This window comes from Panthera leo, chromosome B3 (genome assembly GCF_018350215.1).
Source record: "Panthera leo isolate Ple1 chromosome B3, P.leo_Ple1_pat1.1, whole genome shotgun sequence".
NCBI classification, from domain to species: domain Eukaryota; kingdom Metazoa; phylum Chordata; class Mammalia; order Carnivora; family Felidae; genus Panthera; species Panthera leo.
Window position 1 is genome coordinate 53279285 of NC_056684.1, and position 18380 is coordinate 53297664.

The window sequence follows — 18380 nt, forward strand, 5'->3', positions numbered from 1 at the left end:
TTCTGTTAGGGAGTTTTGGGCTTGTTTTAGCAGGGAATTAAGTTACTTTGGATCAGTTTGATCATTTCAAGTCTTGCTTTTCTAGTTTGTCATGGCACATGTGGGTCTAGGTCTAATTTAGCCCTTCTAATAGGCATTACTCTTCTGATGACCCTTTTATAGGTCTTGTATATTGATTGAGATCTGTACTCTGGCTGGTGACAACACAAACTGTTCCCTGCCCTTTATGAACTTCCGGAGTTATTTGGCCTACTGTTGTCTAGTAGTTCTTGTTTGCTTTGGGTAGTTTATTCTTATTCACGTTCAAGGAGACCGTTCTGCAAAAATCGGGAACTCTCTCATGTAGCTCCCTCCTCTCTTTGTTTTTTGCCCTACAAATCTAGCTCCTTTGGTTTCTACAAACTGCAGTTAAGATTTTTTTATCAAATCATTGAGACTGACTGGCTCCACTGGGTTCTGCCTTCCTATGTAGTAGTGTCCAATAATTGCTTCTAGGTAGAATACAATTGCTCTTTCTGCTCCTGGTCCTGGGTCACCAGTGTTATCACTGTATTGGTTAGTTTGTATTTTCTTGAATTCTTTATATACATGAAATCATAGAAATATGTTTTGTTTGGCATCTGGATTCTTTCGTGCAGCATGATAATTTTGAGATCATCCATATTGTGTTTATTAGTGGTTCATTCCTTTCTGCTGCTGAATACTGTTCTATTATGTGGTTATACTACATTTTTTAGGTGTCCCACACTAAAGTTAGAGGTCTACATCGTCAAAGCAAATGTATTTATACTATTTTCATGCTATGTTGAAGGTATTAACTTATTGGTATTGTAAAATTAAAAAGTTAAATTATTTTTATACTCTTCATTGGTTCGTTCATTTTAATTCAGTTTTCCATTGACTAATTTTTTTGAAAGATCTTTTAAAAATTTCTTTACTTCAGGTGTTTTTGTGGTCGTTTGGTCAAGCAACATGCTTGTTTTACTGCAAGTCTTGCCATGAAATACTCAGATGTGAAATTGGGTGACCATTTTAATCAGACATTAGAAGAATGGTCTGTGGAAAAGCATACAGAACAGAGCCCAACAGATGCTTATGGAGTCATAAATTTTCAAGGCGGTTCTCATTCCTATAGAGCTAAGGTATGTCACATACTTGATTTTTTAAAATTTCATTTATCTTGTTATCTAAATAATATATATTTGTTGTCTGAAGATTTATGTAACAGTAAGTCAGGAAATTAGTCTCAGCCATTTTGTTATGTATTTTGAAGTTATTTGTATAGGTGCATATAAATATAGAAGTGTCATATCTTTTTGATGAATTGAACCTTTTATCATTATGAAATGTCTTTTAATCTCATCATTTTTTTTGACAAAGTCTGGTTTTTCTTTTTTTTAATGTTTTTATTTTTGAGAGAGAGAGGGAGAGACAGAGCACGAGCTGGGGGTGGGAGGTGGGCAGAGAGAGAGGGAGACACAGAATCTGAGACAGGCCCCGGACTCTGAGCTGTCAGCACAGAGCCCAATGCAGGGCTCAAACTCGTGAATTGCAAGATCATCACCTGGGGCATCCAGGTGCCTCCAATGTCTGGTTTTTCTTAAATCAGCATAGCTAAGTTTTTTTTTTTTTTCTTCCCTTTTACTTTTAACCTTTCCTTATGTTTAAGAGGTTACTTTTTTTTTTTTTTTAATTTTTTTTGACGTTTATTTATTTTTGAGACAGAGAGAGACGGAGCATGAGCAGGGGAGGGCCAGAGAGAGAGGGAGACACAGAATCTGAAACAGGTTCCAGGCTCTGAGCTGTCAGCACAGAGCCCGACGCGAGGCTCGAACTCACGGACCGTGAGATCATGACCTGAGCCGAAGTCGGACGCTTAACCGACTGAGCCACCCAGGCGCCCCAAGAGGTTTCTTTTTAAGAAGCACATAATTTTTAAATGTAGTTTACTGTTGCACTTTTTCTTTATTCCCTTTTCTTTCTTATATGCTTTGGATTAAGTATTTTTTTTATTATTTCCTTCTTTATTAGCATGTTATTGATACATTGTTTTTCTGTAGATTAAATCTTTTATATGTTTGTTTGGTTGTTTGTTTGTTTTGAGAGAGAGGGAGAGAATGAGCAGGCAGGGGTAAGGCAGAGAGAGAGAGAGAGAGGGAGAGAGAGAATCCCAAGGAGGCTCTGTGCTGACAGCTCCAGTGCGGGGCTTGAACTCATGAATTGTGAGATCATGACCTCAGCCAAAATCAAGAGTTGGGTGCTTAACCAACTGAGCCACTCAGGTGCCCCTTTCTATAGATTAATCTTATAGTAAACACTACAAAATGCATTTTAATTTATTGTAAGTTAGTCCTTTTACTACTTTTTGGACAGTGCAAGAACCTTCAGAATACTTTTTAACTGCATTTATTTCTCTCATGACTTATGTGCTTTTGTTGGCATAATTTTAAACCCCCAAACATAATTATTATTTGTTTAGATTCACCAACATTTCACCCTTCAGGTTGTTCTTTGTTCTAACTCCCTGCCTTGCTGGGAAAAGCAGTGCTAAAGGTGGATTCATCCCTCCAAGTTTTCCTATTCTTTCGGATCTGGATCCCAGTTTTTCATGGCCTTGGTAGCTTTCTGATGCTTTCAGACCTGTTATTTATGGGATGCCTGGGTGGCTCAGTCATATTTTTTTTAATGTTTATCTTTGTTTTTGAGAGAGAGAGAGACAGAGCATGAGCTGGGGAGAGGTGGAGAGAGAGGGAGACACAGAATCTGAAGCAGGCTCTGGGCTCTGAGCTGTCAGCACAGAGCCCGATGCGGGTCTCGAGCTCATCAACTGTGAGATCGTGACCTGAGCTGAAGTCGGACACTCAACCGACTGAGGCACCCAGGCGCTCCTGGCTCAGTCATTTAAGTGCAGACTTTGGCTCAGGTCATGATCTTGCAAGTCATGAGTTCAAGCCCTTTCTCAGACTCTGTGCTGATGGTGCAGAGTCTGCTTGGGATTTTCACTCTCTCTGCCCCTCCCCTACTTGCGCTTTCTCTCCCTAAATAAATAAACTTAAAAAAAGTGTTATTTATTTTCTAGCTTCTCTGTTCCTAGGGGCAGAGTTAATTCAAGACAGTCTAGTCTACCATTGTCCAAAGTGGAATTCCTTATTTATTCCTTAAATAATCTTTTTTTTAATTTGTTTTCTAAACACTATTTTATGTACCCAAATATAATAATGACTTAAAACTAATGTGGGAAGACCTCGTATAGAACAAATCTCATTGCATTCTCTAGAGTCTTCTCATTTTTGTAGAATTCTGATATTTTGGATTTTGATATTTTAGAATATTTTTCATTGGTATTTGAGCTCTGTAAAGCAGTGGGCAGTATATTGTTTTGCAAGGAACCTTTCTTAGAGATGATTAAAAATGTTTTTCTTCTGGGGTGCTTGGGTGGCTCAGTTGGTTATGTGTCTAGCTTGGGCTCAGGTCATGATTTTGTGGTCCGTGAATTTGAGCCCTGTGTCAGGCCCTCTGCTGACAGCTCGGAGCCTGGAGCCTACTTGGGATTCTGTGTCTCCCTTACTTTCTGCCCCTCTTCTGCTTGCACTGTTTCTCTTTCTCTCTCAAAAATAAATAAACATTTTTAAAAAACCTTTTTTTTAATGTTTTTCTTCCAACATATGAATATTTCAGATTTCTTATGCAGTAAATCATACAAACACATTAGAGAAAATGAATTAGAGTGGTCATAGCAAGTAAGTTTTGTGATGTCACTTAAGACAATTTTCTTAACCTTTCAAACAAGAGTAAATTATACCACAGATGGGACAGCTTATTTTCTATAGAATTTTTCAAAAATTAAACTTGTGAATCCATTTGAACACCTTGAAATATTGAGTAAAAAAATATTTTTGTTATTTTACTGCATATTCAAAATTCTGTTATCAATAGACTGGATCATTGGCATAATTTTCAAAGTTAATACAGTATTTGCCTCTGTTTATAGCAAGAGTTGTAGAAGCTTCCATTTTTTTTCATTATTCTTTTCTCTTTTTCCCTTTTATCATCACTGTAGCTAGCCTTAGCAGTTCCCACTACTGCATACTCATAGTTACACCAAACCATTAAATACTGTGCATAGATAAAGAGTAATTGAGTTTATATAAACAGAAAGAGGAAAATATTTATGTTTTAAAGGTTAAAAATTTGAGTACCACTGCTTCTATAGCTCTTACAGAATGATTTTCCAACTTTAAAATCATTTGTTATTGTTTATTCCTAGGAATGTTAAGTACATTAAAAGCAACCTGTCAAATCTATTTAATAATAATCTGATCTAAATAACATTTTTTTAAGTTGTATAATGTTGAATTATGAAACCTATGAACATATTCAGTTATTTTGTCCTTTTAAAAATCTTTTTTTAGTATGTGAGACTATCATATGACACCAAACCTGAAGTCATTCTACAACTTCTGCTTAAAGAATGGCAAATGGAATTACCCAAACTTGTTATCTCTGTGCATGGAGGCATGCAGAAATTTGAGCTTCATCCACGAATCAAGCAGCTGCTTGGAAAGGGTCTTATTAAAGCTGCAGTTACAACCGGAGCCTGGATTTTAACTGGAGGAGTAAATACAGGTAATGTGATGATTATACCAATTTTATTTAGTGTGTTTATAAATGTTTCATAATATTAATTAGATATTTTAAATAATAGTCAACACCAAATATGAGTATATTCGTTTTTTTCTGTTAAATAATTTATATAGTTCCTAAGTATAAATGGTAATTGTAGAAGTATTTGATTTTCATTTAGTCTTAAAAATAGTAACTGTAGAGCAGGTATTAACAAACTATGGTCCCAGGCACCAAATCCAACCCACTCATTGTTTTTGTAAATAAAGATTTATTGCAGCACAGCTACACTCATTTGTTTTTGAATTATCTATAGTTACATTTGCGCTACAACAACAGAGGTGAATAGATGTGACAGAGACTGTTTACCTTGCAAACCCTAAAATGTTTATTATTTGACCTTTTACCAGAAAAAGGTTGTTGACCCCTACTATAGAGCCAAGTGTTACTCCTGTCACTCTCTGACTACTGGTAAATTGAACCCAGGATGGCAGTCCATTGCCTAGGCAGTGGTAAGAAGTAGCTTTCAAAATTAATTTTTAATATACTATAATTTTTCATTCCAAGTCTTCTTTACCACATATATAAGTTAGATCTAAAAATGGCAGATTAACTTTAGTGTCCAAAGTAAAATATAATTATTACTGTTTGCAGACATTTAATTCATTATCAACAGCTGGATTTTGAATCTCATTGTATGTCAGGCATTCTTCTGGATGCTAAAGATCTACCATTCCACAAAGCAAAGAAAATATTTACCTTTGTGGAGCTTATATTTTAGCAGGGGAGATGCAGATAACAAACAGATAACTAAATATGTTATTACATGTTAGATGATAAGTGCTATGGAGACATATGAAATATAGAGGAAGGATGGTGAAGGATGGTGGAGGGGGCTTCATTAATAAGGTGACATCTGAGTAGAAATTGAAGGAAATGAGGGAGCAAGATAAGAATAGTGTGGGACAGAGTATTTAAAAGAAAAGAAACTGCTAGTTTGTTGGAAGAATGGTAAGAAGGGTACAGTGTAGGTAAGTAGAATAAATAAGGAAGGCTAGATGATGAGGTTGGAAAGGTATGGGGGTATGGTGGGTGATGGGATGGGGTGAGTTGGGGTAGAGTGGTGAATAGCAGGGGCAAAGGCACATCATTATATAAAACCTTATAGGCCATTACAAGCAAGCACTTTCACATTTACTCTGAGTAAGAAGGGAAGGTTTAAGCAGAGAGTTGACAAGAACAAAGATCATTTGGATGAAGTTTTGAAAATAGACTATGCACAGGCAATGCAGCAGTTGGAAGACCAGTGAAGAGGCTATTTCCATAATCCAGATGAGGAAGGAGATCTAATGCATTCTAAAAATCAAATTGAGTGATGCATTGGTTTTCTAGGGCTTCCATAACAAAATACCACAGGCTGGGTGGCTTAAGCAAAATAAATTTTCTCACAGTTTTGGAGGTCCCAAGATCAAGTTGTTAGCAGGTTTGGCTCCTCCTGAGGCCTCTCTCCTTGGCTTGTAGATGGTCACTTTCTCACTGTTTCCTCTTCTCTGTGCATGTGCATTCCTGGTATCTCTTTCTGGGTCCAAAATTTCCTTTCCATAAAAGGACACCAGACAGATTGGGTTAGGGCCTCATTTACAGTGTATAGTCTCTTTAAAGGACCTGTCTCCAAATACAGTCACATTCTGAGGTGCTGGGATTAGGATTTCAACATAAGAATTTTGGGAAAGATCCAGTTCAGCCAATAACAAGTGATAATGAGGAGTTATATGCTCTTTTGAATTATCTTTTCTACTTTTTTCCTTATTTTTGATTCAGTTGGACAACTTTTGTAGTTGCTTGGTGTGTGTGTGTGTGTGTGTGTGTGTGTGTGTGTTGCTTATGGTCCTGAGCCATACTCTTCATTTTTTTTTAGATGATGTGTAGAACAATAACAAACTACAGTTACTTACATGAGGAATCTAAGAGAGGACTAGGCCTAACAACATGGTAAAAGTTATTTTTACGTGTGTTTCAGGCAGTTGTAGTGATTTGACATTGTGGGATTCTTTTGTTTGTTTTCTTTTTGGTCCTTGTGTTTTCTTTCATCAGTTTGTCTTTTGGACCTCGTTGCTTTTTATCTTTGTATAAAGAAAAATATCACCAATTATAGTGTCATAGATTGAGCACAGGATTATTCTGAAAACAATAACTACTTTCAAATAAAGTGAAATAAATTTTGTATAAACAGGTGTGGCAAAACATGTTGGTGATGCCCTCAAAGAACATGCTTCCAGATCATCTCGAAAGATTTGCACTATTGGAATAGCTCCATGGGGAGTGATTGAAAACAGAAATGATCTTGTTGGGAGAGATGTAAGAATGATTTTAAAAACTTATTATGTTTGAACTTCTGTATAAACAAAACTAGAGTAAGAATAGTGCAAGTCAACTTAAACTATTCATGATCATACTATACTTTTCAAATTATGTTTAAAAAGTATTTTCTTGGGGTGCCTGGGTGGCTCAGTCAGTTAAGCATCTGACTTCGGCTTAGGTCATGATCTCATGGCTCATGGGTTCAAGCCCCACATTGGGCTCTGTGCTGACAGCTCAGAACCTGGAGCCTGCTTCACATTCTCCCTCTCTCCCTCTCTCTTTGCCCCTTCCCCCCCCTCAAAAATAAACATTAAAAAAATTGTTTTTTAAGTTAATTTCTTGAGGTTTTCTTACTATCCTTTCAAAAATGCATTCATAGATATAAGTAATTGGCATTATATTATTTAAAAAAATTTTTTTAATGTTTACTACTTATTTTTTTGAGAGACAGAGTTTGAGTGGGGGAGGGGAGAGAGAGAGGGAGACACAGAATCTGAAGCAGGCTCCAGGCTCCGAGCTGTCAGCACAAAGCCTGACAGTGGGGCTCGAACCCACGAACCATGAGATCATGACCTGAACTGAAGTCAGATGCTTAAATGACTGGGCCACCCAGGTGCCCTGTATTATATTATTAGTATGTTTCGGTTTCTGTTTTGTATAGCTATTTCACACCTCTTCCAAATCACGCCAGTCTTTGAAATTAAATTTTTAATGACATTAAGAATTAATTTTATTGTCACTAAGAGTAGTAATCAGTTGCTAGTGTTTTATTTGAATAGGTTAAGGACATGTGAATTGGTTATAAATATTTGTCAAGAGACTACTAAAAAAGAATTACTGAATTATAATGATCACTTTCAAGTGTGATTATATTTCTATTATCAAATTTAAAGATTCTACTTAGGGCTAGAAAAATAGCAATATAACATTTGATTGCTCTAATTCAGTGTCCTTTGTATATTGCTCTTTATTCACTAATAACCTAACAGTTTATTCACACTACTTATTTATTTTCGGTTTCCTTTGCATGTAATAATAAAATAGTATATATTCTAGGGGCGTCTGGGTGGCTTAGTTGGTTAAGCGTCTGATTCTTGGTTTTGGCTCAGGTCGTGATCTCAAGGTTCATGGGATGTAGTCCCACGTTGGGCTCTGTGCTGACAGCCTGGAGCCTACTTGGGATTCTCTCTCTCCCTTTCTCTGTCTCTCCTCTCCCCTCAAAATAAATAAATAAATAAATAAATAAACTTTTAAAAAATAATACATATTCTGAAATGAGATGAAATACAGTTGTATGGTTCAACCCATTGTTGGTTAATTTTCAGTTGGTTAAAAGCTTGTACTTTTTCACTGGGTGTTGTATGTAATTGATGAATCACTGAATTCTACTCCTGAAACCAGTATTGCACTGTATGTTAACTAAGTAGAATTTAAATAAAAATTTGGAAAAAAAAGTGTTGGGAGAAAAAAAACCCATGAACCTAAAAAAGAAAAGCTTGTGCTTTTTGACACCTTTTTTTTTTTTTTGACATTTTCTATTTGTTACTATATTGTAAATAGAATTTTACCTCTTACTTGCCTTTATAGGTTATTTCAAAGTTATTTTTTCTTTATATTATAATTAATCCTGCCCACTAACTCATGTTTGCTGTTGTTTAGGTGGTTGCTCCTTATCAAACATTGTTGAACCCTCTGAGCAAATTGAATGTTCTGAATAATCTACATTCCCATTTCATATTGGTGGATGATGGCACTGTTGGAAAGTATGGGGCAGAAGTCAGACTGAGAAGAGAACTTGAAAAAACTATTAATCAGCAAAGAATTCATGCTAGTAAGGGAATTTATAAGTTTGTTATTGTTGAGATCATTCTAGGCTAGATTCTAAAAAGATTCTAAAAAGGTTCTTCGGAGGGTTTGTTTCCTTTTGTAGCAAGACAACATACAGAACAACCAAAATGACTGATCATTAGGGGCGACTGGGTGGCTCAGTCAGTTAAGCGTCTGACTTTGGCTCAGATCATGATCTCATGGTTCATGAGTTTGAGCCCTGCTTTGGGCTTTGTGCTGACAGCTTGGAGCCTGGAGCCTGCTTCAGATTGAGTGTCTCCCTCTCTCTCTATTCCTCCCCTGCTCACACTCCTTCTCCGTCTCTCTCTCTCTCAAAAATAAGTAAAGATTAAAAAAAAATAAAAAAAAAAAAAAGGACTGATCTTAGGCCAAATAGGAAGTCTGAGCCCAAATAGGGTATTCACATATTGTGGCCAAAGCCACAAAGGTTCATTGGAAGCTCTGTTGCTGTTGTAATCCCCTTGCAGCCCAAGGAATTCAGAAATATTCTTAATGTGTGATGTATTCTAATACATGACTTGAAATTCAAGATTGAAGAGGAAAAAAGGAAAAAAAGATACTTTATTGCAAAGTAAGAATCATCTTGTTTAAAGTTTATAACATGAATAGGTATCACTCTTTGGTAGCTGTGTCTTAAAAATTGATATTCTTGACACTGGTCTGCCTTTCCAACCATGGTCATACTTTCTGATTCAACTTCTAGATTTCTCTTTCAAAAAGAAGAAATTTTATAGTCCTAAGACACCAAGAAGGTGGGCTTTGTGACAAAGTGAAATAGAAATACAAAATTATAGAAGGGTGCATTCAAATTATGTTGGAGTCATATCCTCTCCTAAAATTCAGGAATGTTTTAGAATCCTACATTTATGTGTATTGGGATTCTTTCACTGCAAGTTATTGTAAAAACAAAAATTGGTATTCTTCACTAAATCTTTTCTGTTACTCTTGTAGAGGTCTTGGATTTTTTTTTTTATCAGTTACATTTAGGTAGTCCTGACTCATTAATTTTTATGTTAATGTCTCATTGCATTTGAAATCAGAAATACACATTTTAAAAACGAATAAAAACAAATATACATTAGAAGTTCAACTCCTACAGTATTAGAAAGCAAACTAGGGGTGTCTTGGCTGGTCCAGTGGGTGGGGCATGCAACTCTTGATCTCAGGGTTGTGAGGTCAGGCCCCATGTTGTGTGTAGAGATTACTTAAAAATTTTAAAAATCTTAAAAAGAAAAACAAATTGGTGTTATAAATTATTTGTCAAGAGTTCCAATTAGTGAAATATACAAAATAAATTTTACTTTTCAGTGAATCTAAATTCTAGTGCATGCCTAATCATAGAAGTATTGTATTTTTAATTTTGTCATTTAGAACAGATTTTAATTTAATGAAAAAGTAATGTATTCGGTGTTTAACTTATGCAAGATTTGGTATCATGTTGAATACATAAAGTGAAGTCAGCACAGTTGTATAAGAAATTATATTTTGGCTTATTTTTATTTTGGTTTTGATTAAGTAAAAAAATAAGATTAAATTGCTCTATGTTTTGCCTGATATCTTGCAATCTTTTACTTTGTTAAGGAATTGGACAAGGTGTCCCTGTGGTGGCACTTATATTTGAGGGTGGACCAAATGTCATCCTCACAGTTTTAGAATACCTTCAGGAAAGCCCTCCTGTTCCAGTCGTTGTTTGTGAAGGAACAGGCAGAGCTGCAGATCTACTGGCTTATATTCATAAACAAACAGAAGAAGGAGGGTAAGTATGTGATTGCAAAAAAGATTTTAATAACTATGTAAAGAGACTTATGGTTTTTAGAATATTGGATGAATTTCAGTATTTTATGAACATGAAAATTTAAAGTTTAATAATACCTTTAAGGTTTGAGGAAATAGCTTGTCTTATACATTATGGGAATGAATTAAAATATAACAGTCTTCATAGAGGACAATTTTGTAAGATCTATCAAACATACAGAGGCATGTATCTTTTGACCCCTTTGTTCCATTTCTAGGAATTGTTGGTATACGTGTACTTTTACACGTGTGATATACACAAGATTATAAAAAGTTACTCATTACAATGTTTTTTGTAAAAGTAAAAGATTGGAACAAAATAGAATGTGTATCAAGAGGACTAGATAAACAAATTATGGTATATCTACATAACAGTTTGTGGCTGAGAAAGGTTGGTATCCGTACTAGATTTTGGAAGATTACCAAAGTATATACATGGAAAGAGGAAAGCAGTTGAGATGGAACTGGGCAGATGGAAGATAGTGGGAGACTTTCACTATGAATTTTCATTTTTGTATTTTATAATGTTTTATGTCATTATATTTTTGAGCCATATAATGAGAAAATGTGAATGTGGTCGTGTTTAAGATATCTTGGCAAAGTATTGCTTAATACATAATAATGTCTTATAATTATCTTTATACAGTATCTTATAAATGTGAGTACTGTTATAGCAACACATGCCTTGTAAAACAATTAAGAAATAATACAAAGAAAAAAATAACTCCCGTTTTTCCCCCCATATGGCTTGCAGTTGGGAGTCTCATGAAGGAGGATATTTCACTCAGGGTGAAGTACTTAATATTAATACAGTATGTTAAAGGTCTTAACATAGATTCATCTATACTTCATATTAGAAATATAGATAATATATTTTACAAATAATACAAATAATAGAAATTGAAATCAGTGAATTAAGTTATGTTTCCTTTCACTCCAGCAATCTTCCTGATGCAGCAGAGCCTGATATTATTTCAACGATCAAAAAAACATTTAACTTTGGCCAAAGTGAAGCAGTTCATTTATTTCAAACACTGATGGAATGCATGAAAAGAAAGGAGCTTGTAAGTAGATTTTGCAGAATAACCTACTCTTTATGTCATTCAAAATACATTATAAATTGGTGAAATACTTTTGTTTTAAATTTGGATTTAAAATTTTAAAATATTTTTTAACCATGCAAAGATGTCATTTATTATTTTGTTCAAATGGAGGGATATCATAGAAGGACTATGGTTTCTGTATGGTATTGAGACATACATTTGCATTTCTGTTTTGGGAAAAGTTTAGTAACTAGACCTCCACAGATTATATCTAGAATCAAGCAAGAACTGTCAAGAGTTGTTAATGGTTTCTCCAAAATATATCTGTAGGAGCTCTTGGTTGGCTTGGTCGGTAGAGCATGCAACTCTTGATCTGAGGGTTGTAAATTTGATCCCATATTGGGTCTAGAGATTACTGAAAAAAAAGTCTTAAAAAAAAATATTTAGAAAAGATTTTATTTTACTCTGACTCAGTGCTCAAATTAAAGATCAGTGTTGCTTAATTTCATTCATCTAAACATGGGCTTAAGTTTTCAGAGATAAAATTTTTAACAACTATAATAGGTAGATGATAACATGGTTTGATCTGTTTCGTTTCATGTATTTCATTTTTATACACAATAAAGTTAGTTGAAAGGAAAAAATTATATGGGATTATAATAATCTTTTACTTTATGAAAAATGTTATTAAATAAAAATCTCTCAAGTGGTGTTTCACTTCAGATAATTCAGAGACATTTCCAGTACAAGGATTAAATAAGACGGGGCACCTGAGTGGCTCCGTCAGTTGAGCGTCTGACTTCAGCTCAGGTCATGATCTCGCAGTTCGTGAGTTCAAGCCCCACGTTGGGCTCTGTGCTCACAGCTCGGAGCCTGGAGCCTGCTTCAGATTCTGTGTCTCCCTCTCTCTCTGCCCCTTCCCTGCTTGAGCTCTATGTCTCCCTCTCTCTTGAAGATAAATAAACATTAAAAAAAAAATTAAAAATTGAATAAATAAAACATTTCTCATTCAAGAACACACATATATATTACTTGAATTAAATGTTCATTCTGTAGAAATAATGTCAAGATTTACTCAGATACGTAATCTATATTCTCAGGCCATAAGTTGCTTATTGTAGTAAAGGACCTAAAATAGGTCAGAAAGTGAATATAATATTAAACTAAACATTTTGAGTATATTTGCCATTTTTATTTGGTAGATGAGAAAATTTTTTAATTTTGTGGGGGTCTTTTGTTGAAATGAAGTTAATTTCTGACCAAAACCCGAAAAAACTGTATCTCCTATGTGGTTTGAAATTAGTTTCTGTTTTGTATACCTTATGCCTTAGCTTTGAAAATATAAAGGCATAATATTATGAATTGATCTTTAAATAGATCACGGTTTTCCATATTGGATCGGATGAACATCAGGATATAGATGTAGCAATACTTACTGCATTACTGAAAGGTAAGATTTAGATTTTTTTATTTGTAAGATCTTATTCATAGCCTATTTATATAAGGTAGGACTTTTAATTTGGCTGAATTTGGGGGAATTTTTTAGTAATTATTCTTTGTGGAAGGTAATAGTGCTAGCTTTGTTTGTCAGCAAATGAGCTTTTGTTTTTGTCTTGCAGAAATTTTTAAAATTTTTTAATTTTTAGAAAGGTGTATGCCACCAGACCCATTTAATTATCCTGTTAAGAATGTGTCACATTTTTAATTGACTGAAAAATATATGTTTAAAGGTAATAAGGTATTGGTTGATAGAAATTAGTATGTTCTTAAACATGCTGTTTTCATTCTGAAAGGAAGTTTGGAAAGAAAACTAGTGGTATATTTGAGGACTAAAGAGTTAATACACATCACATTGAACTGTTGTCCTCTCACATATCTTGCCAAAGACATCCAACTCATAAAACAAACAGAATTACGGTGAAAAATCTTCCTAAAAATTAGAAGCTAAAACTGTGTCTCATCTGGGTGGGTACTTGAAAGTCACAGGTATGCAGTGAAGTGGCCAGAGCAGAGTAAAAGAGCACTAAGCATTCACAAGAATTTCCCAAACATTAGACCATAATAAATTGCCAATAGATTAAACATTTGAAAAATACTGTAATAAAATATAACCTATTTACATCTTGGGAAAAAGACATAATAAGTAGTAGGAAATTCAGAAACTGTAAAGGGAAAAATCAATAAATGGGATTGCCTACATATAAAAAATAAAAAGAGAACTCAATATTTGTCATATAATTTTCTTTATGCTAGCCATTGTGTTTTAGTGGTTTACGTTCTTTATCATTTAATCTTATAACAACCCTAAGAGACAGATTTCCTATTATTTCTTCATTTTATAGATGAGGAAATTAAGGAATAGGATTGTGGAAAGACCACAAAGAGTTGTTATAAATTAATAGTAAGGTGATGAATACCTCATGGGAAAAGGAGTCTGAATTTAAGTAAAAATGTTAGCAGAATAATATAAATGCTTGGGAAAAATGTGGAAAGATGGTCAATATTATAATTAAAGTAAATATTAATAAAAGAAGCATTTTACTCCTACTGGGTATTCTTATACCATTGAAAGGTTCTTATAACCTTTTTGGGACATATTTTGGCAGTATATTAAAAGTTTGAAAGTATGTATTCTTCTTCCCAGCATTTTGGCTTCTACAGTCATCCTATTTAAACAAACATGTACCTAAAAATATATTCACCAAAAAATTCAAAATAACCTGAATGCCCACTAGTGTGATTGTTGAATCAAGTTTAGCTCACCTTTAAAAAGTATTGTTAATGTGTATATGAGGTTAATCTGTATGTACTATTATAAGGAACTAAGGGTATGATATTAAGACACATAAAGTAGGCTACTGAATACTTTGTACCGTAGGATGTACTTTTGCATGAACAATTAAAAGTATATGTATGAATTTATATACGTACAGGAAAGCACCTGTAAGGATATTTTTCATAATTCTAACATAGTACTATCTTTGTGATAGAAACAGGTAATTTTTGTTTTATTCCTATTGCATTCTGAAGTGTTTGCAGTAAATGAGGCTGTGTGTTTTCTATAGTTGGAAAATAAAAGTCCTAAGCCCTGGGGTAACCTTATCTCTCTGAGACTGGCTACCTCTGAGCAGTGGCTGACATGAACTGTGTAAGTTAATTAAAAGGAAATGGGAAAGGTTCATAAGTGTTCACATTTTAATGGAGATTAATTAATTGAACTTATTAACTGTTTTCTTTATTCAATTAGGCACTAATGCATCAGCATTTGACCAGCTTATCCTTACACTGGCATGGGATAGAGTTGACATTGCCAAAAATCATGTGTTTGTTTATGGACAGCAGTGGCTGGTATGTAAATATATACACAATGTAATTCACTTAAACTGCATAATAACAAAGTATTTGCTGGAAATGTGATCTGAATTGACATTTTACCTGTCTGCCAAAAATGCAAGATTGGTTTAGCTAAACATTTCTACGACATGCAGATCCATTTAGGATTTCCTAAGTTCTGTTTTGCTCATGATAAAACCTTTGTTATAGGGTATACATCACTAAAAATCCTAGAACTGAAAGAAATCTTAGATATGGTGCCCTATTATACATCTTTGTTTATTAGGGATATTGGCCTGTAATTTTCTTGTGTTGTCAGGATAATGCTAGCCTCATAAAATGAGTTTGGAAGAATTCACTCCTTATTTTTTTGGAAGAGATTAAGAAGGATTTGATTGTTGGTAGAATTCACCAGAAAGCTGTCTGGTCCTGCTCTTCTGTTTTTTGGTAGGTTTTTGATTACTGATTCAATCTCCTTACTCGTAATTGGTCTGTTCATATTTTCCATTTCATCATCATTTAGCCTTAGTAGATTGAGTTTTCCCATTTTTTCTAGGTTGTCCAATTTTTTAGTGTGTAATTGTTCATAGTAGTCTTTTAAAATCATTTATATTTCTCTGGTATCAGTTGTAGCATCACCTATTTTCTGATTTTGAGTCCTTTTTTTTTTTTTTTTTTTTTTTTTTTTGATGGGTGCAGCCAAAGATTTCTCAGCTTTTTGTTTATCTTTTCAAACAACTAGCTCTTAGGTTTCATTGATTTCATTGACCTTCTCTATTGTCATTTTAGTTTATGTTTCATTATTTCTATTCTAATCTTTGTTACTTCCTTCCTGCTATTAACTTTGGGTTTTGTTTATTCTTTTTCTGATTCCTTGAGGTATAAAGTTAAGTTTGAGACTTTTAGAAGTTTTTGAGGTAGGCATCTATTGCTATCAGCTTTCCTCTTAGAACTGCTTTTGTTGCATTCTACAAATGATGGTTTATTGTATTTCCAATTTTATTTGTCTCAAGATTTTTTTTGTTTCTTCTTTGACTCATTCATTGTTCAGTAGCATGTTGTTTAATCGTCACATATTTGTGAATTTCCCAATTTTTTTCATGTAATTAATTTCTAGTTAATACCATTGTGGTTGGAAAAGATGCTTGATGATTATCAGTCCTCATAATTTTATCAAAACTTGTTTTATGGCCTGCCATATTATCGATCCTGGAAAATGTTCCATATACACTTGACATGTGTGTTCTGTTGCTTTTGGATAGGATGTTCTGTATATATCTATTAAGTCCATTGAAGGCCAATTTTTTATTTTTTTTTAAATTTTTTTTAACATTTATTTATTTTCGAGAGAGAGAGGCAGAGAGAGACAGAGCATAAGCAGGGGAGGGGCAGAGAGAGGAGGGAGACACAGAATCTGAAGCAGGCTCCAGGCTCTGAGCTGTCAGCACAAAGCCCAACGTGGGGCTTGAACCCATGAACCATGAGATCATGGCCTGAGCCGAAGTTGAACGCTCAACCAAGCCACTCAGGCGCCTCGAAAGCCAATTTTTTTTTATTGATTTTCTGTCTGGATGATCTGTCCATTGATATAATGGGGGGTGTATTAAAGTATCCTATCATTATTGATGTCTCTTAATCCCTTGTGTCTGTAATAATTGTGTTACATATTTAGGTTCTCCTATGTTGGATGTATAAATATTTACAAATGTTATATCTTTTTGTGGATTGACCCCTTCCTTTTTATCTTTTATTACAGTCTTTGTTTTAAAATCTGTTTTGTCTGAGATAAGTATACCTATTCTGTCTTTTGGTTTCCATTTGCATGGAATATCTTAATTCTGTTTCTTCGCTTTTAGTGTATGACTTTACATCTAAAGTGAGTCTCTTGTAGACATCATAGAGATGATGAGTCTTGTTTTTTAAATCCATTCAACCACTGTGTGCATTTTGATTGGAGCATTTAGTCCATTTACATTTAAAGTAATTATTATAGGTATGTACTAATTGCCATTTTGTTCATTGTTTCCTGGCTTGATGGATGAATGGATAAGGTAATTGTATGGAATACATGGAATATTATTCAGCCATAAGAAAGAATGAAATCTTGCCATTTGCAGCAACATAGATGGATCTTGAGATCATTATGCTAGGTGAAATATAAATACCATATGGTCTCTTTTATATGTGGAATATATAAACAGATTGGTGGTTGCTAGAGGTGAGGGGGTGGGGAAGTGGGACAAAATGGGTGAAGGGGGTCAAAAGATTAAAAAAGAAAGGAAAAAAAAGAAATATTCCTATATGTACAAGATAATTCAATATAGTGTTATATCAGATGTTTAGACTAGTTCCTTCAGTGGTCTTTCTCATCTTAACCAAACGGCAACAACCTTTTCCCAGTTTTTGAGATAAGAAGCCTTAGTGTCATTTCTTACTTTTCTCTTTTTCATATATTCCAGTTCAATAACATTTGTAAATGTTTTCATATTTACTTTAAAATATGCAATTTTTTTATCATCGTGGTTCAATCTACTGTCACCCTTCTTCTTTATTGTTTTAGTAGCATCCTGTTTGTTTCCTTACTCTCATTCTTCCTCTCCTATTACACAGAAGATGGATCACATCACATTTATGCAGAGCACAGTCCAGAGCCCTTATGATGGCTTATAGGGTTTCACATCATTTGCGCCATTACTGCCTCTCTTACTTTACATGTTACCACTATTCCCTTTGCACTCTTTTATGTAACCATATTGGCCTTCTTACTGTTTTTAAAACATACCAATAATATTCCTGTCTTTGTACTTGTGGGGTTTTTTTGGTCTGGAATCCTATTCCCTTATATGCCTGCCTAGACTTGCTTCGTTTTCTTTTTCTGTTTTTTTTTTTTTTTTTTTTTTTTTTTTTTTAAGTTTTATTAAGTAATTTCTACACCCAATGTGGCTCAAACTCACAGCCCCAAGATTAAGAGTTGCATCCTCCCCCGGTTGAGCTAGCCAGGCACCCCTCTTTTTCTAGTTTCTAACCAAACATCTCCTCAAGTAGGCTTTTTATTGTCTACCCTATTTTAACAGAAGTCCCCTATGACAGCATTTTCTGTGTTCTTCTCTGCCATTTTTTTTCTTTAGTATTTATCACTATGTGAGAAATCATTTATATATCTTAGCTATTTATTTCTCTCTCTACTCCTGGATAGTAAATTTTATAGAAGAAAGACTATTTTTGTTCACCTCCTATATTCACAGCCTGGCACATAGTAAATGCTTGATAAATTTTTGTTATATGTCTGAATCAATAGGAAATTTGGCAAATTGGATGTTCATCCCCACATTGAATTTTTATCCAGCCTTTACAGAGGATGAGCTAAATCTTTTCTAT

General features: G+C 34.2%; 1 protein-coding gene across 3 annotated transcripts in view; it reads left to right on the forward strand.

Moving 5' to 3' along the window:
• Positions 1-18380, forward strand: part of TRPM7 (transient receptor potential cation channel subfamily M member 7) — a 122691-nt gene that overhangs the window by 35913 nt on the left and 68398 nt on the right. For all 3 annotated transcript variants that reach the window (XM_042942044.1, XM_042942045.1, XM_042942046.1), the window contains exons 4-11: positions 944-1142; positions 4413-4626; positions 6857-6981; positions 8644-8815; positions 10414-10588; positions 11567-11690; positions 13047-13119; positions 14917-15017. In XM_042942044.1, coding sequence (XP_042797978.1) covers positions 944-1142; positions 4413-4626; positions 6857-6981; positions 8644-8815; positions 10414-10588; positions 11567-11690; positions 13047-13119; positions 14917-15017 — 1183 coding nt within the window. The remainder of the gene's footprint in view (positions 1-943; positions 1143-4412; positions 4627-6856; positions 6982-8643; positions 8816-10413; positions 10589-11566; positions 11691-13046; positions 13120-14916; positions 15018-18380) is intronic.